At 42.6% G+C, this 21,599-nt stretch overlaps 1 protein-coding gene across 1 annotated transcript in view; it reads left to right on the forward strand.

The window, feature by feature from the left end:
* The window catches only part of GLI3 (GLI family zinc finger 3), a 311,788-nt gene that overhangs the window by 216,822 nt on the left and 73,367 nt on the right, over positions 1 to 21,599 (forward strand). The window contains exons 7-10 of the mRNA XM_040260131.1: positions 450 to 651; positions 16,967 to 17,180; positions 18,643 to 18,756; positions 20,312 to 20,452. Coding sequence (XP_040116065.1) covers positions 450 to 651; positions 16,967 to 17,180; positions 18,643 to 18,756; positions 20,312 to 20,452 — 671 coding nt within the window. The remainder of the gene's footprint in view (positions 1 to 449; positions 652 to 16,966; positions 17,181 to 18,642; positions 18,757 to 20,311; positions 20,453 to 21,599) is intronic.

The following is a 21,599-nucleotide window of genomic DNA, read 5'->3' on the forward strand; positions in this document are numbered from 1 at the left end:
ACTTTAATTCATTTTTCCCCTTTGGCTCATTGCTTTAAAGCCATGCGTGTTGGGAGTGGGGAGGATGGGTGCGATGTGACTGTGGGAACCACTGTCTTTGTCGCTTGTGGTGAATTAATGATGAGAATATCTAAGCAGCCGTCAGATTCATAAATCAGTGGAAATGAGAGGGATAACACATAAAAGTCTTTCCCTTTTGTTTAGCAATTTATCATTTTGCCTGCACATTAATAAACAAAGCTCCCCTGAGGTAAGTCCCTGGAAGATGAATATTTCCCCCTAATTCCCTCAATTGTAGCCAGTAGATCACAAGCGGGAAGAGAAAGGTACTTGTCACCACTGGTTGCTGGCTTCTTATCCTCCAGTTCTTCCATGCGGGGTAACAGGAATAGATAACAGGTACCAAGTCCAGCCACAGGTAATCACATTCTGTTTTGTTTATATAACAGGCACCAGATTCCCCAGCCCTAGGCTGTCAGCCCGGCCGAGCCGAAAACGTACACTGTCCATATCGCCACTGTCCGATCATAGCTTTGACCTTCAGACCATGATAAGGACATCTCCCAACTCCCTGGTCACGATTCTCAATAATTCCCGCAGCAGCTCTTCAGCAAGTGGCTCCTATGGCCACTTATCTGCAAGTGCAATCAGGTATGTATTTTCCCTAAATCCATGATACGTTTCTTTAATAAAACATCACTGCTTGCCTGCACCTATGTTTGCGGTACTGACTGCCTACAAGGTAGACTTACAACAGGACACTGGGACTGACCTGAGATGGGGATCCAGGTTAAATTTCACTACAGTGGGTTCCAGAGCCAATTATTGTGCCAAAAAGACTTATTTGCAGATATTAGTTAGCAGCCCGTAAAGAGAAATAGTAGTTCTTTGGGAATGAAGAAATCCACTCCATAGAGACAGTGAGAATGGGGCTCTTTCTTCCCCTTGCTAGTTATAGTTCCTGAGAGGAAAGACCGACTTCATACCTGGTTTGGGGACAATTGCAAAGACAGGACAGAAATCAAAAGACCAGATGTGAGTCTTTTCTCACAGAGGAAAGATGTGTTTTGAGAGGAAGAAAGAAAAAGGGACAGCAGGGTGGATTTTTTTTGACCATATTGAGCAGCGTGCAGGATCTTAGTTCCCCAAACAGTGATTGAACCTGTGCCCCCTGCATTGGGAGCTCAGAGTCTTAGCCACTGGACCACCAGGGAAGTCCTAACAGCAGGACTTTTGCCAGATGGCTTTTGCATCCACTCTTCGGTAGTGAATCTTGGCGGTGATTTCCGGGAGGTCTGGAGCCCGTAGGCTGCCTGCATGGAGGGGGTGGGTCTCCGTCAACCTCGGGTTTGCACATCGTGTCCTTCTTACCATGAGCCTGTGGAGACCGTCGTTTTGTACCTCTGGGCCTTCGGGGAGGTGTTTTAACTTTCCGGTGACTGTTGATTGTTGGAAAACCCAACAATTCCAAAACAGAATACCAAGGCTTTTTTTTTGTCATTCCGTTTTTAAATAAATCTCTTTCAAACTTCAAAAAAAAAAAAAAAAGAAAACCCTGACAGCAGGGATTTTAGTCTAAAGGAGTTGATGCAACTTCCATGATGGGTGTACATATTAGGAAAACTCTAACAGTCCAGAAGAATGTTGGCAGTAGTCACATACAATATATACTGGAAATGATGAATACCATTATTTTTTTCTGTAAGTTTCCATTACAGTTTTAATTCTTTGCTAGTTCAGTTATCAGCAGTCTCCTTTGGCAGGCACATTCAGTTCAGTTTGGTTGCTGTTGTGTCTGACTCTTTGCCACCCCATGGACTGCAGCATACCAGGCTTCCCTATTCATCACCAGCTTCCAGAGCTTGCTGCAACTCGTCCATCGAGTCGGTGGTGCCATCCAACCATCTCATCATCTGTTGTCCCCTTCTCCTGCCTTCAATCTTTCCCAGCATCAGGGTCTTTTCCATTGAGTCAGTTCTTTGCATCAGGTGACCAGCGTATTGGAGTTTCAGCTTCAGCATCAAGTGTTCAAATATTATAAATCTCCATTTTGATATGATGTCATTTTTCTGCTGCATCTGTTCTTTTAATATGGTCAAGAAAGTATGGAAACATGGAACAGAACAAATAACTCTGTTTACATGATAGACTTGTGATGCTGGAGAAGACTCCTGAGAGTCTCTTGAACAGCACAGAGATCAAAGCAGTCAATCCTAAAGGAAATCAACCCGGAATATTCATTGGAAGGATTGATGCTGAAGCTGAAGCTGCAATATTTCAGTCACCTGATGCGAAGAGACGACTCACTGGAAAAGACCTTGATACTGGGAAAGATTGAAGGCAGGAGGAGAAGGGGGAGACAGAGGATGAGATGGTTGGGTAGCATCACTGACTTCTATGGATGTGAGTTTGAGCAAACTCTGGGAAATGGTGAAGGACAAGGAAGCCTGACAGGGAAGTGCTGCACTCCGTGGGGTTGCAAAGAGTCTGGCTTGACTTCATGACTAAATAACAACAACATGATAGCAATTGGTACCTACAGAGGGGTCCTGGGGTAGTTTCAGTATTAGCTAATGTAGTCTTAAGATACGCTTTAAAGTCAGGCAGAACTGTAGTCAGATTCTAGCTTTGCCATCAGCTGTGTAAACCATACTCGCCTGTCGGCTCGGAAGTTCCGTCTTCACGTTTGTAAACTACAGGCAAGACTCCCGCTATAGAGGAAAGGGGTAACTTTTATTAAAGCTGGTGTGGATGGTCAGTACCTGGATGTAGACCGCTACCCAAGGGCAGAACCTCAGGAGAACCGGGCTTGATGATCCATCCAGAAGATGAGCCACCAGGGCCTGGCCATTCTATGCTGTAATCACCCCCATCTGGCTCTGAGGAGCGTGCCCATCTCCAACCATGGCCTGGTTGCTCTGCACTCCTGGCAAATTTCCCTGGGATCATAGATTGCCACTGACCATATCTCAGTCTGCTGAAATCATATCATTATTATGTGGCTTGCCTAGAACTCATAGCATCAAAGTGGTGGAAATGGGGCACACAGTGAAATTCACAGGAGTGATATTTATTTCTTCATTTCTTCATTTGAGTTTTCATTTCATCTTTGTTTTTCTTCCATTGTGCTCTCTGTCCAGCTACTGTGACTTTATAAGGCCTCTAAAGGATTTAGATTAGAAAATGGTGCCAGATGGTCATGATGCTGTCTTTAATTTGTACCCCAGCATCTTCACCAGCTTCTTAATCTCCTTCTCGTCTTTAGATAATTTAGTATCAGTCCTTAAGAAACTGCCAGTCTCCTGACTTGGAATGGTTGTTGTCCCCTGCCACCAAGGAGCTACAACGGACCTGGTTATTCTCATTGGAGCTGGAAGCAGAGACCCTAATTCAGTTCCCAAGAGACCTGTTTGCAGTCACATGGCTAGGGCCATCAGGCTCTCAGGTCACCCTTGCCTTCGGCTCCTCACCAGTCCCTCTTCACTCTTGCAGCCTGACCTCTCGTTCTTCAGTACACAGCCACTGTGTGTTAGGATAAGGCATAGCTATAGATGCATATAAAGTAATGCAGATAACCCAAGATGAGGTCGCCTTGCCATAACAATACATTTATTAGAAGAATTACGGTCAGCACCACCTGCCAGGCTTTTAGCTGGAATAACATTAGTACTTCTCTAGCCCTGTTCCAAGTTTCACTTGACGAAATCTGAAGACCGACTGGAGGACTCCTTAGTAAGTGGGAGGACTGGTGGATGCCAGGGAAGGAAGCTGCATGAAGAGATCTACACAGGGTAACTTTCTCAAGAGGGAAAGATGCAGAAGCGAAGGTGAACTTAGAATGCAGCTCATCTCTGCTTTGTACCCAGGGGCATGGTTGGTGTGAGGTGCTCTTACTGATTTCATCTCATGGCAGTTTTGGAGAGCGTAGTGTTGCCCTTGTTTCACGCATAAGCACAGAGGGTCTTTGTGAGAGGACCAGCTGTCCAATCATTTGCTTTTTAGTTTGCAGCAGACACATCTGACTTTTACATTTGAGTTGTGCATGTTTTCTAATCTTAATCTCCTTCTCCTGTGGACAGTGCGTATAGTAATGGTGTCAGTTCAGTTTCTAAAGATATGTTTCAATGTGTGAAGACACATGTTCAGTTTTCTAAAAAGTGTCTTTCACATGCACGTTCCAGTTCCAATGCTCTTCTCCAAGAGGCTGACAATAGCATGGACCTCTGTTTAAAATTCCCCTGTTGACTTGCTCATCTGGTAGTTTGCTATATGTCTCCCTCCACTGGGACACAAAGGCCAGAAGGTGTAGGACTGTGATACCTTGTTCATGGCCACACTCCCCACACCATTACATCTGCACCCTGTCACCTTGACAGCACTCCACAGATATTTCTGGAGTGAATAAATGAAGGAGCTCTTTAATGAGCTATTAGAATTCTAATCACTGCCCTTATTAAAAGGAACTTTCTTTGTGGTGGATGAATGATTTTTGTTGTCAGAAAGTTATAGTCTGTATGAATATAGTAATGTATCCATAAGTTGATAGATATATAGAAATGCAGAGGGATGAATACAAAATAAAGGGCTACAAAAGCAAATGTCCATCTTCAGTTTATATATGGTTCTTGCATGTGTGCCTGCTAAGTTGCTTTAGTTGTGTCTGACTCTTTGCGACCCTATGGACTATAGCCAACCAGGCTCCTCTGTCCATGGGGTTCTCCAGGCAAGAATACTGGAGTGGGTTGCCATGCCCTTCTCCAAGGGATCTTCCCCACCCAGGGATCAAACTCACTTCTCTTATGTCTCCTGGATTGGCAGGCAGTTTCTTTACAGAGATGCCACCTGGGAAGCCCATTTGATTCTTATGTTGATGTATCTACTTAATAATTTAGACTGCTATAAAAATTCCATATAGACCACATATTTATTCATAAAAACCCATCTACATGTTAAAAAATGGTTCCTGATTATATCTGACTTATTAAGACATTGTCCAAATGTACATCACAAATATTTTTTATATAATAACTAAGACAATCATTAAAAAAAAAAAACTCTATGCACTTGGAAAGGGTGTTGTGAAATATTGTCTCAAAAAGATTTAAACTCCCCATCTCCCTGAGAAATGCCATCTAAGACTTGATGAGTCACATTTATCCAATATAGTCTGTATCCTCTGTATGGTAAAGGCCAGTTTTTATCCAGTTAATAGTGTTAAATTAAAAATAGTTTGACCTCTGCTAATACCTTCCCCTAGAAATAGAGGAAAGATTGTTTCAACCGACTCTCATCTTCCATTTTCTAGGAAACCTAAATGAAACGAAGAAGTGAGTAATCCATTCATTTCTAACCCACCAGTTAAAGCTTTCTCACTTTGGGTTTCATGGCAAAAATGAAGAAGGCTTCCTATCCTTAGCAGTTTCCGGTCTGGCTCAGCTAGCACAGATATCTCAGTGAAAATGAGAGCTGAGTGCCCACAAGTGCAGCCTCACAAATGAGTGTGTGTTTTCTGTGGCCAGTACTGCCCAGCTCTGCCTGGTGACCAGAGGACGGAAGCTTCAGCCCTGCTGGAGGCCCTGGAGTAAGGATGCAGTTGGCAGCTCCAGTGTCATTTCCAGAGCAGAGTAGGAACCAGTCCACCTTTCACAGCAGCTTGACACTGCTTTGTTACCTGCTATGAGTCAACTCATTTGTGTCTGAGAAACAACTCAAAATGAGCTGGGTGGGAGACACTGAAGAATAGATGAATGAATCCAGAGCCAAATAACCAAAGTCCTTAAAACTCTGATCGCATCTTCTAAAAATTATGAGACAACCTTCTCTTCCCCCAGAATCAGTGAAAATAATAAATCCTGACTAAAAAGGATACTTTTCATTTATTCCCAGATGTGATCATTGGTTTTAGGTAGTACTTCATTTAATCTACTACTCACTTATTCCCCAAATATTTTACTGCAATTTCAGCTGTGTGCTGGTCACTGCTCTGGGCATGAGGGTTGCATGGATGAATGAGAGACATGATCCCTGTCCTCATGGAACTCATGGAAGGGAAAGGCTTCCAATCAGATACGAAGTTAGGATGTTTGGAGACTACCAGCAGCCTAGGTAGCAGATGAGGCAAAGCACAAAGTTGGAGGTGGGCAGGACCAGGTGGTGTACAGTCGTGGACTGCTGATCCAAGGCCTATAGCAAGGCTTCGGGCCCCAGCGAGGGTGTGTTGTTTTAGAGACCAGGGAGCTCAGGGAAGTTTGTGGACTGAATCAAAGGCACTTAGCTACTTACTTGGCCAAACCTGCCAGGTCTCACTGTGGACCTCCTTTTCTGTTTCCCTTCTTTCTGTCTTAAAAATCCTCCAATGGGACACATGACTAAAGGGATTGGTAGGAAATGCTATTTATAATAGGAATGTAATCATGTCTGGTGATGCTTTAAAAAAAACCGATGATGTTTTTCTAACTATGTCTGCATGACTGGCCAGTTACATGATTTGGGTTGTTGTTGTTGTGCTTGTGTTCAGTCATATCTGACTCTTTGTGACTATTTACCATTAACTTAATGGTAAATGAAGTTAATTTACCATGTTAGATCCAAGTATACAGCAAACTGATTCAGTTATATAGATGTGTGTGTGTGTGTGTGCACGCTCACACACGCGTATGTATTCTTTTTCAGATATTTTTCCATTATGGATTATTATAAGATACTGAGTATAGGTCATTGTGCTACATATTAAGTACTTGTTGTTTATCCATTTTATATATAGTAGTGTGCATATATTAATCCCAAGGCTTCTAATTTATTCCTTCCAGCCCTGCTATCCCCTTTGGTAACCATAACTTTGTTTTCGTGTCTATGAGTCTGTTGCTCTTTTTGTAAATAAGTTCATTTGTGTGTTTTTAGATTCCACATTTAAAAGATATCATATGATATTTGTCTTCCTCTATCTGCCTTACTTCACTTAGCCTGATCGCCTCTAGGTCCATCCATGTTGCCGCAAATGGCATTATTTCATTCTTTTATGGCTGAGGGATATTCCGTTGTGTATATATACCACATCTGTATCCATTCCTCTGTCAGTGGATGTTTAGACTGCAGAATGAAGTTTCTTAATCCCAGTGCCCAACCTGAAGAAATGCGTTATAAAAGCATCACATGAGTTTCTAAGTATCTTTTAAAAATTCATATCTGAACAGAATTGACCAAATAGGGCAGTGGAAAAAATGTGTTTATAGGTTGCTAGCATTGATTTTACTTTAAAAATATTTCCTAAGAATCTATAGTTGCCACATATTCATCATTCCTCCTCACTTTGGGTAAGAGAGGGTGCCTTTGTGACTCGGGCTTTCCTGTGACCACCTGTGTTAGGACTCCGCAGTGGTTCTCAAATCAACCTCAGGCCAGCCCAGCTCCATGCTGAGTTCTCCAGGCCAGGGAGGGGTTCTACAGATGAACCTGGAAACTGATGATGAGCCTTTCTGTTGAAGCCAATGTAGATAAAATGCGTGGAGTACTAATCACTCTGTCCTGGGCAACCCCCCTGCACCCTGATCCCACATTAACACAGAGGACCTGTGGTATGGAGACTCAGTGGAAGGAGATGTTCCATGCAGCTCTAAGGAAAACCTATGTATTTTTTTTAGGGAATGGGTAGATGCCATGTGGACTCAAGTCATTAAACAGTAAGATAGAAACTTTGACCTGTAAGCATGACATGGCTGGGTGATCTGACCTCTTGCATCTTTCTTATAGTTCCAAGTTTTTAAAATTCACTTTTACTTGGAAACAGTTCTTTTAAATATTGTAATCAGCTCTATTTACTCTCCTAGTATAAAAGACTACAGCAGAACACGTCCCCTAATGTGTGTTAATCACTCAGTCGTGTCCAACTCTTTGTGACCTCATGGACTGTAGCCCACCAGGCTCCTTTGCCCATGGAATTCTTCAGGCAAAAATACTGGTATAGGTTGCCATTCCCTTCTCCAGGGATTGTCCCGACCCAGAGATCGAACCTGAGTTTCTTGCATTGTAGGCAGATTGTTTACCATCTGAGCCACTCAGCTTTGTTCATTGTACTATTATTAATTTATCCAACCCATCCCTATCCTCTTCAGTTTAGTTCAGTCACTCAGTCTTGTCTGGCTCTTTGCAACCCCGTGGACTGCAGCACGGCAGACTTCCCTGTTCATCACCAACTCCTGGAGCCTGCTCAAACTCATGTCCATAGAGTTGGTGATGCTATCCAACCACCTCATCCTCTGTTGTCCCCTTCTCCTCCCGTCTTCAGTCTTTCCCAGCATCAGGGTCTTTTTCAATTAGTCAGTTCTTTGTATCAGGTGGCCAAATTATTGGAGGTTCAGCTTCAACATCAGTCCTTCCAATGAATATTCAGGACTGATCTCCTTCAGAATGGACTGGTTGGATCTCCTTGCAGTCCAAGGGACTCTCAAGAGTCTTCTCCAACACCACAGTTCAAAAGCATCAATTCTTCGGCACTCAGCTTTCTTTATAGTCCAACTCTCACATCCAAACATGACTACTGGAAAAACCATAGCTTTGACTAGACAGACTTTTGTCAGCAAATAATGTCTGCTTTTTAATATGCTGTCTAGGTTGGTCATAGCTTTTCTTCCAAGGAGCAAGTACCTTTTAATTTCATGACTGCAGTCATCATCTGCAGTGATTTTGGAGCCCTCCAAAATAAAGTCTGCCACTGTTTCCATTGTTTCCCCAACTATTTGCCCTGAAGTGATGGGACTGGATGCCATGATCTTAATTTTTTCATCCTCCACTATATGTAGAATTCTTGAAGTGTTTCTAAAATACATTATGGATTTGTCTCATATGCTATTTTATTATTATAATTTTAAAAATTATTTATTTACTTATTTATTTTATAGTAGGTCCTTGTTGGTTATTTGTTTTAAATATAGCAATATGTACATGTTAGTCCTAAACTTGCATACTATTTTAACCAGTTTTAATATATTTGACTTGAATATTAATGACTTTGAAATACTTGTATGTATAGTAGGGTTGGATACATCTTAATGAATGATCTTCTACAATATGAACTTTTAGTGTCTCCCACTTATATGTTATTTCTATAATTTATTATCAATTTACAGATAGATCAGAGGAGTTCTGTACAAATGTTGACTCACATCACTTCCTTGGTGTGAAAAGAAAAATATTTTTTGTGAAAGTCAAGCATGTGTATGGATTTCAAAGTTATATATATATATCAATTATAATTAATATGTAACTTTCCAGTTACAAATAATTATTTTATTCTTTGGCTATATAAAAGGGGTCTGTAAAAAGTACTCAGCTAAAACTTATTGAATTAGTGAATTAGGGAGTGGATTTTATAGTATTTATTAAAAATTTTTTAAATTGAAGTATAGTTGATTTATGCTGCTAAGTCGCTTCAGTCGTGTCCGAGTCTGTGCGACCCCATAGACAGCAGCCCATCAGGCTCCCCCGTCCCTGGGATTCTTCAGGCAAGAACACTGGAGTGGGTTGCCATTTCCTTCTCCAATGCATGAAAGTGAAAAGTGAAAATGAAGGCGCTCAGTTGTGTCTGACTCTTTGCAATGCAATGGACCGCAGCCTACCAGGCTCCTCCGTCCATGGGATTTTCCAGCCAAGAGTACTGGAGTGGGGTGCCATTGCCTTCTCCAAGTTGATTTATAGTGTTGTGTTAATTACTGTTGTATAGCAAACTGATTCAGTTATTCATTTATATACATTAATATTTATTTTAGTTGCTTAACATCCTTTCTTTCTACTTATACCCCAGATTTCAACCAGATTGGCCACAGCTGTTGAAACTCTGAGGCAGAAGAGTTCCAGATAAGGGAGAGATTTCTGGGCTATTCACTGCGATATTAAGAGAAGACCCAGTTTGCAAAATTTGACCCCACTTTGTGAAAGAATATTGACAAAACATTACTTCTGATTTGTGATGGAGAATAAATGCATCCAAACTTTCTTAACGATTCAGACTTTGGGAATTTTAATGTTAAATTTTTGGAAAATAGTGGTTCCCACTGAGACAATAATTTGCTGATCGCTTTTAATTCAGAGCAGAGTTAAAACTTTTAGCTCAGTTGGTTAGTTCTTTTAGTTCAGTTAAAAGAACTGAACTTTTAGCTCAGCTCAGAGCAAAGACTTAAAGGGAAACTGAGTCAGTAGTTATCGTGATTTAGAATTCCGTCCCTGAGTCACTGCCTACAGTGGCATGCATGCTTCCTCTCAGGTATTATATAAAACAAAATCTTCCAGAACCAGTTTTAATGGGTAGAAATTATGTTTGGTGGATGAAGACACCACATACACTATGATAAGGGATCAAAAATTCACATTTTTCTCAATTCTTTCTCTTGAGAAACTACAGGGCAAATTAACATTAATTAATTTATTCTAACTTTTTTTTCCTTTTCTAATTTTTTAAAAATTTTGCTGGAGTATAGTTGATTTATAATGTGTGTTAGTTACAAGTGTGTAGTATAGTGATTCAGTTATACATTCATTTGTTTACAGATTATTTTTCCCATAACGGTTATTACAGAATATTCTAATTGTTGTCCTAGAAAAGTGTTTCTCAGAGTGTCTCTCCGGAAGCTCCTGCAAATATTGCCACAAACCATACCTGGAGTGGGACTTTTGAAATGCACCTTCATGTGTTAACAATTCCAGGGGATCCTGGGGCTGTACTCCCCAGACTTTATGACCTTGACACTTTCTTTTCCTCCATAACACTTACTTTTGGGTTGTTACCTCAGAAGGACTGTGACTATGTTAGCGCATTCTTTGGGAGGATCTAGGCCATCTGACACTTTCTACAGATTTTATTGACTGAATATAAATTAACAGTTGTAAGTCACATTCTTATAAAAATGTTTGTGTGCTTTTAATTATCCCATCTTTCATGTAGTCATTTAGAAAAGAAGTGAATGCTATTATAAATTTTTAAATTATACTTACCAAATGTTGAGTGAAGAAAATTTAAAATTCAGAACATAAACTTAATTGCTCTTCAACTGATCCATTGGAAAGAGCAGGGTGAGCAGAAATGTAAAGGCTTTGGGGTCATATAGCTCAGGTGGACCAAGGACTGTGTCCTTCTTGAAATAAGACAGAGCAATGTATAAAACATTTCAACAATGTCAGCACTTCATATTTCTAGGAAATTATGGAACAAAGTATGAGCTGTTTAGGAAGATTTATTTTCAGGGTTTCTAAAAATAGAATTTGTTGTCGTTATTTAGTCGGTAAGTTGTGTCCACCTGTTTTGCAACCCCATGAACTGTAGCCTGCTAAGATCCTCTGTCTGTGGGATTTTCAAGAATACTGGAGCGGGTTGCCATTTCTTCTTCCAGGGGATCCTCCCAACCTATAAATCTAACCTGGGTTTCCTGTGCATCTCCTCCATTGCAGACAGATTGTTTTACCACTGAACTTTACTTTTCAAAAACAATTTCAACCTCTGTAATCAGCAGCATGTCCTCGGCTACTGAAGTTCTGCAGAGACACACAGATCTAGTTACTAGCTTTGCACTGTTTGATAAATGTCAAATTGCTTTTTTTTGAAGTGACTGTTCAGAGGGGGATGCACAGAATAATGCCCCCCCATAAATGCCACATCTTACTCCCTGGAATCTGTAAGTGTATTATCTTACACACAAAAGGAATTATGTGGCTGTGATTCAGTTAAAGATTTTAGGAAGAGGAGATGATTCTGTACCATGTAGGTGGCCCAATATAACCAGAGGGGTCCTTATAAGAGAGAGGCGGGATGGTGTCAGAGTTAGAGGGAGTCACAGGAGGTTGGAGTGAGGTGGGGCCACAAGCTGAGGATGCAGGCAATCTCTAGAAGCAGAAAGAGGCCAGGTGCCCAGAGACTCCAGAGGAATGCAGTACTGCCTCCCCATTTGAGGATTCTGACACCAAGCTCCCCTGTCTTACACTGTCTCCCAGAGTTTGCTTAGATTCATATTCATTGAGTTGGTACTGCTACCTGATCATCACATCTTCTGCTGCTCTTTTCTCCTTTTTCCTTCAGTCTTTCCCAGCATTCAGTTCAGTTCAGTTCAGTCGCTCAGTCATGTCTGACTCTTTGCGACCCCATGAATTGCAGCACACCAAGCCTCCCTGTCCATCACCAACTCCCAGAGTTCACTCAAACTCACGTCCATTGAGTCGGTGATGCCATCCAGCCATCTCATCCTCTGGCGTCCCCTTTTCCTCCTGCTCCCAATCCCTCCCAGCATCAGAGTCTTTTCCAATGAGTCAACTCTTCGCATGCGAAGAGGTGGCCAAAGTACTGGAGCTTCAGCTTTAGCATCAGTCCTTCCAAAGAACACCCAAGACTGATCTCCTTCAGAATGGACTGGTTGGATCTCCTTGCAGTCCAAGGGACTCACAAGAGTCTTCTCCAACACCACAGTTCAAAAGCATCAATTCTTCAGTGCTCAGCTTTCTTCACAGTCCAACTCTCACATCCATACATGACCACTGGAAAAACCATAGCCTTGACTAGATGGACCTTTGTTGGCAAAGTAATGTCTCTGCTTTTGAATATGCTATCCAGGTTGGTCATAACTTTTCTTCTGAGGAGTAAGCGTCTTTTAATTTCATGGCTGCAGTCACCATCTGCAGTGATTTGGGAGCCCCCCAAAATAAAGTCTGACACTGTTTCCACTGTTTCCTCATCTATTTACCATGAAGTGATGGGACTGGATGCCATGATCTTTGTTTTCTGAATTTTGAGCTTTAAGCTAACTTTTTCACTCTCCTCTTTCACTTTCATCAAGAGGCTTTTTAGTCCCAGCATTAGGATCCTTTCCAGTGAGTTGGCTCTTCACATTATGTGACCAAAGTATTGGAGCTTCAGCTTCGGCATCAGTCCTTCCAATGAATATTCAGGGTTGATTTTTTTTAGGATTGACTGGTTTGATCTCCTTGCGGTCCAAGGCACTCTCAAGAGTCTTCTCTGCACCACAATTCAAAAACTTCAATTCTTTGGCGCTCAGCCCTTCCTTATGGTCCAACTTTCACATTCATACATGACTACTGGAAAAACCATGACTTTGACTATATAGACCTTTGTTGGCAAAGTGATGTCTCTGCTTTTTAATATCCTAAGTTTGGCATAGCTTTCCTTCCAAGGAGCAAGTATCTTTTAATTTCATGGCTGCAGTCACTGTCCACAGTTATTTTGGAGCCCAACAAAAGGAAATGTGTGACTCTTTCCCTTTTTCCCCATTTATTTGCCATGAAGTGATGGCAGTGATGACCAGTTGCCATGATCTTAGTTTTTTCAGTGTTGAATGTTAAGCCAGCTTTTTCACTCTCCTCTTTTACCCTCATCAAGAGGCTCTTTAGTTCCTCTTCACTTCCTGCCATCTGCATATCTTAGGTGGTTGATATTTCTTCCAGCAATCTTGATTGCATCTTGTATTTCTCAAGAGAGCAAGTGTATTTTGTTTTAAAACAACTAAACTTGTGGTGATGTGTTGCAATGGCAACTCATACCTTGAGAGAGTGGTTCTGTCACTCATTAACTCATCTTGAGGGGCTGCCCTGTTCCTGGCAGTGTTCCGGGCACCAGGGGTTAGTGAAGAACAAGACAGGCCAGGGCCCAGCTCCCCCGAACCTAACATTTGGCTGCTGCTGCTGCTAAGTTGCTTCAGTCGTGTCCGACTCTGTGCGACCCCAGAGACGGCAGCCCACCAGGCTCCCCCATCCCTGGGATTCTCCAGGCAAGAACACTGGAGTGGGTTGCCATTTCCTGAAAGAGAGCCTTGTCCTGCAGTGAAAACACAGCTGTCAAACAGGAGTGCATGATGCCATAAGGAGCTGTGGAGGGGGCTGGTTTAGATGGGGCCTCGGCCTCAAGGGGCCTCTGTGTCTGAGGAGGTGGCATTTAAGCTGCGGTCTGAGTGACCAAATGCAAGCAGCCATGCTGGCCTCTGGAAGGACACAGGAGTACTGGGATTCAGAGCTTAGGATGACAGTTCACGTGGCATCAGGGAACAGGGAGTGGTGGCCCCGGTCCCCTGCCCCCTCCCCCTGGTGGAAAGTCCTCAGAGGTTCTTTCCATGCTCTTGGGAGGATGGTGATGTTTTTTGTTCTACTTGACATTACATGCAGTACCCAGTCACCCCCCCATCCTCTGCTTCTTCTCTATACAACTGCAGGGACAACCTCATAGGCTATTCTAAAACCAAGAGGCGTCTTGGCTCTTGAATTCATTCACTGACGCTGCTACAGAGCCAAAAACACCTACTTCTGCCATCAAATCCTAAACAGGCTTTGTAATCCTGAGCAAGTAGCCTTCTTCCCAGAAGCTGACAGCAGTGCCTGCTCTTGTGGGGTGATGCAATGTCTCTACCTATGTCTGCTATCGCCCAGCTCTTTGCACATAGAGGAGAGAGCGTATCTGTTGCTGGCTCCTTGTGAATAAGTAGGGACCACTAAAATTTGGTGGTCCAGGACGTCTCTGGCAGTCCAGTGGTGAAGACTCCATGCTTCCAATGCAGGGGGTACAGTTTTGATCCCTGGTCAGAGAACTAAGATCCTACATGCCTCTAAGTACCACCAAAAGATAAAATAAATTTAAAATTTCAAAAAAATAAAATTCGTTGTCCCTTTCTGTATGTTCTTATATCCCTTGGAATCTAAGAGTTGACGTGGATTTTGGCCAGTGTTTATTCTTGTCCTGTGGTTTGAACAGTGAAAATGCAGCCCCAAAAGGGACAAAATCCACATGGGTTGAAAGGTCTTGCAGCCCTTCCTACATATGCCGAGGTCAGAGACTTCATACCTGGGGACAGGGCGCTGCAGCACCAACGCTGGCCCTGCCTTTTTCTTCTACAGCTTTTTAAAAGTACAAATGGACCTATCCTATCTGGCTATTAACAGTTGTAAATTGCATTATATACACAACTGAGGGTATTTCCTGCCTTGTGAAAGGCAGGAAAGACTACCTCTAACAGTCTTGATTATTAATTGGGTCCTAACTTTTTGAGCTCCCCAATATTGAGGTGTACATGCCCCAAGGGACCCCCTTACTAAGCCTACCTGATCATTCAGGCTCCTGAAACTCAGAAGAGGTGCATGGAGTTTTGGGCAGAGTTCATATCACATTGTAAATATATAGGTAATGGGGTCTTTTAGTTTTTCTTTGTTTTTTTAATGAACAGAATGAGGTAGTTACACTGAGGAATACCCATTCACCAAAAGAAAGGGGGGGATGGGAGGGTTAAATCATTGTGTTTTTTGATGAATGGCTTGTACACCGAAAAATAAATTGGACAAACTGGCATAGAGCTCAGTGAACATGAAATCAGCTATTAGAAGAAAGCTTGTGAACAAATTCTGAGGCAGATATGCATCTTTTGATTAATGCCCTATCAATCATCCGCACAGCTACCTTCGCTAAGTCTTGCTGTAATCATTCATGGTTCCTTTCGGAAATACTGGCAGAAACTATAGCGCTGCAAAAGCGAAATATTATTACTGATTTTTCCCTAACTTACTGTGAACAATGACTGTTTTCACCAGGTTTCTGCTCTCCTTTATTAAAGAAACACAATACAGAATGAAAGGAGGGTTCCTCCAAGCCCCTTGAAATTCTCCTAGGGTATTCTTAATGATATTCAGTCTTAAATGGGCAAGCTATTGTAATGCAGGGTTCTCTGTAAGAATAATAGTAATGTAATCCCATTGAAACTGCCTTTTATGGATTGTAGTCAAATGGGCAAAATGTGGAGTCACATTAATGAAGTGAGTATATCTTCAGCATTATTACTTAAAGTTCTTGAAATGGTTTGAATTTTGTTATTGTAATTATTATATTCTCAGTTAATGCTCTTAGCGGCAATAGTAATTAACCCACCAGATTGGAAAATTGTCATGAATTCTACCTTTGACTTTGCAAGAAACCTTGATTCTTTTTGGATCTTACACAGTAGGATGGAGAAAGATCTATGTATGTATATATTTTCCCACTGAGGTTTTTTTTTTTTTTTTTCCAAGGAAGAAATTTTCACCAATGCAATTACAGTGTTTGGTGCTTTTTTTTAAGTCATCAGCAAATTCCTCAAGAGCACTTCATTCTCTTAAGAGGACTAGATTCCTAACCTATGCTGGTGCAGAAAACAATCTGGCAGTGCCTACTAGTCCAGAAATCTTTAGGTCACAGTGGGGCTTCCTCAGAACTTCGGTAGCCTGGGAAATACTTGGGCATAATGAAGTGGTGACAGGCATTAGCATGTATAATGGACGTTAATAGACATTGAGTGCTCTTTAGCTGGAAGAGGGAGCGATGCTTTCCCATTGGAATATTGCTTCATCGAAGCTCATTGATCACCGATTTCAGCTGGGAGAGGTTAATCCATCAGCTTCTGTAACCAGACGGCACTGATGGAAATTCTTTAGGTGGCATTCTGGATGAACCAAGCTTTCCATCTTTACAAACAAATGAGTGATATGACAAGCATGGTGTTCAAAACACATTTAACCAATTGATTTTCTTTCCTCTTGTAATAAGATCTGGAGACATATGAAAGTGTGCAGGGTGAGCTGAGATGAAAAGAATTGCTCCTTGCGTGGGGACTTGCAGGATGAGGAGCCGATAAAAGTCCTATAAAGCATGTAGTCACCCATTCTCTTTGTTATATAAAGTTTGTTATTGCAATAAATAGCTGGTATTGAGCCGATACCTTTTGCTTCACTTGTGTGGAATCTTAGGTCTGCGTATCTGTGCACTTGCCCATGTGTGTCCCCTCTAAGCCATCACCTTTCTCTAGGAAGTTTTGAGATGTTGGTCAATCATGGTTTTTACTTTTTAATTTGAACACGCAGCCCTGATGCAACCTGGGGAGGAAAAACTAAATATAGAGGTGAGCTGGTCTCTGCATCCCATGTGAATGATGGTTTTCCCTCTATTTCCCACCTGCAGCCCTGCCCTGAGCTTCACCTACCCTTCGGCGCCCGTGTCCCTCCACATGCATCAGCAGATCCTAAGCCGACAACAGAGCTTAGGCTCAGCCTTTGGACACAGCCCTCCGCTCATCCACCCCGCCCCAACTTTCCCGACCCAGAGGCCTATTCCCGGGATCCCTACAGTTCTGAACCCCGTCCAGGTCAGCTCCGGCCCTTCCGAGTCCTCACAGGTGAGACAGACATCTTGATGACCTGGTTGTCTTGGGAACCATAGAGGAAAGTCATGGGGCCACATCAGCCTTGGATGCGCACAGGCCATAGCATCCTCACAGCTTCCATACTGCAGCCTGTCAACCCAACCCAGGGCCCTCTGTCTTCAGATTTGGTGACTGTGCCATGTATGTGCTCAAGAAACAAGAGCTTCTTCCACTAGTCATCTTATCCGTGGTGGAAAAGCTACTTGGTCTGGCTTCCCTCTGACCCTGTGTGGTCTGTTGTCCATTCAATAAACATACATCCCATGGATAGAGTATTACAGAAAGGTACAATACCATATGTAAAATAGATCGCCAATGGGAACTTGCTGTATGACTCAGGGAACTCAAACAGGGACTCTGTGACAGTCTAGAAGGGTGGGGTGGGGAGGGAGATAGGAGCGAGGTTCCAGAGGGAGTGGACACGGGTGCACCTATGGCTGATTCTTGTTGATGTTTGACAGAAAACTACAAAATTCTGTAAAGCAATTATTGTTCAGTTAAAAATGAATAAAATAAATAATTTTTTAAAAATTTTAATAAATAAAAGAAACATACATCCCATGAATGGGTTACTGTCCTTCAGTCCCTGTGTTCTGGACTGTTGGAGTTCATTTGAACCCAGGATTCCAGCTGTTTTCCACTAGCTTTGAAAAGCTACCAGGAGTTGGTACTCATGATTAAAAACAAGGTGATGCCTCATGAATGCCTCATGAATATCCTGATTTGTTGGTTTTTTTTTCCAATTTTTATTTCAGTACAGTTATTTACAATGTTTCAGATGTACAACAAAGTGAATCCATTTACATATATCTTTTAGATTCTTTTCCCATATAAGTCATTGCAGAGTACTGAGTAGAGTTCCCAGTGCTATACAGTAGGCCCTTATTAGTTCTATTTTATATATGCATGTGAGCATGCTAAGTCGTTTCACTTGTTCCAACTCTTTGCAACCCTATAGGTTGTAACCCTCCAGGCTCGGCAAGCATACTGGAGTAGGTTGCTGTGCCCTCCTCCAGAGGATCTTCCTGACCCAAGGATCGAACCCGTGTCTCTTGTGTCTCCTGCACTGGTAGTCAGGTTCTTTACCACTGCATTGGTAGTCAGCTTCTTTACATTGCAACCTGGGAAGCCCATTTTATATACAGTAGTGTCTATATGTCAATCCCAATCTCCCAATTTATCCCTCTACCCTCTTCCCCTTGGTAACCATAAGATTGTTTCCTACCTCTGTAATGCAATTTCTGTTTGTAAATAAGTTCATTATCCTAGCTGTGAACACAATTTCTGAACTCTGCTACCTGGAAATAGGAGCCATATCTGTCATCATTCTAGTGCCAAAGAAGCCTGCTAGTCTCGAGTTGTGTGTTTTGGCTGTGGTCCTGCTCGTTGATCAGAATCTGATTTTTGTCTCTGTTCCTGCCAATGTGACCTGCAGAACAAGCCCACGAGTGAGTCTGCAGTGAGCAGTACAGGGGACCTGGTGCACAACAAACGCTCCAAGATCAAACCAGATGAAGACCTCCCCAGCCCAGGGCCACGGGGCCAGCAGGTGAGAGAGGTGGCTGACTTAGGCCCCATCTAGCCTGGTGTCTTTCACAGCTTCAGCTTGTCTGGTGTGTTCTTGGCCTTGGCAGTATATACGCATTTGACAGATGGCCAGGTCTGGAGTTTGACTCTGTTTCTCCAGCTCAGAAGCAAACACACAAAAGTGCAGGCAGCTCTGTGAGGTAGATACTTGAGTTCATAGAGTAAGTGGTTGGATGCATTTGTTGTTGATCAGGGATGTGAACAAACTTCAGGCCTTGGCTCTGATCTTGGGCCTGAATTACAAGTGCCTGGTTCTCAGCCTGAGCAGGGCAGACCAAGGATATTCTCCACAATGATTATGTTCTTTCTTGTCCTTATTTTGCCACTTCCCACTGGCCAGGAGACCCAACAGAGCCAGGAGGGATCCCGCCACAGCTAACCTAATCTAAGGTTACTTCAATTCTGGCTCTTTACCCAAAGTCCTGAAAGTACAAGTTTCAGTTTCAGTTTAGTCTCTGCTGTTACTGAGATCCTGAGCCTCAGTTTCAAAAATATTTAGATTGTGCCCATCGCCCTATCTTTCAGGTTCCCTGTGCCCAATATGGAGCTCAATGAATATTAATTCAATGCCTGAGATAAGGGTTGGACAAGAGTCCGGATGTGCACAGAATCTGGACCCTGAAATTGTCAGGCTGTTTTAGCCCAAACTTAAACCTACATTTCCTTTTCAGGGAACACTTGAAGGATGGAATGAATGGGTGTCATGGGTTTGCTCTTACATTTTGCTAATTATACCTAAACACTTGTATACAGCTTTTGCCATCTAACTGCAGATCAGATCCTGAATTTACACACCTAATCATCTCCCAGAATTCTGGAAATTCTTTGTCTTTTCACTTCTGCAAAGCTGCCTTAGAAGCCTAGAAAAGACTATGCTGCCAAGTTTTAGATGCTATGGCTCCTGGGCAGGGAGTGTAGCCTTGGAGACCAGAAGTTGAACCAAGGAGACATCATCCCTGTAAACATCCACAGAGTGCCTCTCAGAACCTCCAATGGCAGGGAGAACAGAATTAGAATTAGCAGTAAGCCCTTTCCCTGAATTCCAGACTATGAGAATAAACACATTAATATGCTGAAAAGACTTTAACTGAAAGAGAAAAGACCAGTCTTTTGGGTAAAGACTACATGACCCAGTTTGATCGCTTTTCTTAAGAGATAACATCCTAGTTTTGGGGGGTTTTTTTCCACCTTGGTACTCAGGATAGCAGTTTGGCCTCATCATCGCAAATATTCTGGTTTGGATTATTGTCTTTAATCATAACTTAATGACTTCTGAAGGTGTATTGGGTAAATCTGAAAAAAAAAAAAAAAGGCACAAAAATGATTCCATCTCTGGTTTCTTCAATTCACAAACACAGTTGTTAGACCTGGGCTCCATTTTATTTCCCCCAAAAAAATTGCATCTAGAGGAAGACAAGCCTACATCAAGTTTCTCCTTTCTCTTCTTATCTGCCCTCCTACTGTGTCTGATTTTTGTTCCCCTCTATCTCCTCGCTTCCCCCTTTCCTGCCTTTCAGGAACAGCCAGAAGGAACAACCCTGGTGAAGGAGGAAGGGGACAAAGATGAAAGCAAACAGGAGCCTGAAGTCATCTACGAGACAAACTGCCACTGGGAAGGCTGTTCTCGAGAGTTCGACACCCAGGAGCAGCTGGTGCATGTGAGTGAAGGGGGCTGGGGAACGGGGCTTTACAACTAGGTGACCCTTCCTGTGGGGTCAGCTCCCCTGACCCCGAGCTGAGTCAGGTTTCTTAGCTAGTGCCCTGGCAAACTGGAGAGGGCTTTATGACTCTCTGAGAAGAAAGAAAACTCTGAGCCATGGTGCTTGACCTGTTCAGTCAGCTAAAGCTTAGTGTAAAATTCAATAAAGTCTTCAATACAGTGTAATGACTCTGATCCTGTAAGCCAGAAAACACTATTTTGAGTTAGCGACTTTGATGGTTATTGAGTCATAGTAAGCTGGACATGAATTATTATTAACCTTTTAACCAAGTTTGATTTCAACCAAGTCCCAGTAGCAATACAAAAAAAAAAAAAAAAAAATCAGAGAGGTGGGGGAGTTCTTTTTTTTTCCTTTCTGCCTTACCATCCCCAACCCTCACCACCTCAGGACTCTCCCATTATTTTAGACAGCAGTTAGCATTCTCTAAGAGAAGTGGGTAATGGTTCAGGATAAGCCATTAGCACAGTTTCTTGGCTTAAAGCAGGCCCCATAGTTATTAGAAAAAGTGATACGTATTTTAAAGTGTGTATAGTGATGTATGTTTTGGAAACTGCAACATGGTCAGATTGAGAACCTCACCTTCTCTTCCCACACCAGATTCAGAAGTTTCTACCTCGCTCCCCTACCTGTTATTGCAGAAAATGCAGGGCACCCCACCCCCACCCCCACCCCAACACACACACACACACAGACGCATACTCGATTAGCCCTGATTCCTCACACACACACACACACACGCGTGTGCGTACTCGATTAGCCCTGATTCCTCATGCACACACACACACACACACACACACACACACACACACATACACACACATACGTGCGCGTACTCAATTAGCCCTGATTCCTCACACACACGCGCGCGCCTGTACTCGATTAGCCCTGATTCCTCATACACACACACACACGCATACTCGATTAGCCCTGATTCCTCACACACACACACACACACACACACACACACGTACTCGATTAGCCCTGATTCCTCATCTTTGTTTGGTACTTTCTCAGACCAGTGGAGTCTCCCTGGCAAATGGGACCAGGAATAGCTGAGATGGAAGGGCATTTAGATAATCAGGGA

This window comes from Oryx dammah, unplaced genomic scaffold, assembly GCF_014754425.2.
Source record: "Oryx dammah isolate SB20612 unplaced genomic scaffold, SCBI_Odam_1.1 HiC_scaffold_18, whole genome shotgun sequence".
Classification (NCBI taxonomy): domain Eukaryota; kingdom Metazoa; phylum Chordata; class Mammalia; order Artiodactyla; family Bovidae; genus Oryx; species Oryx dammah.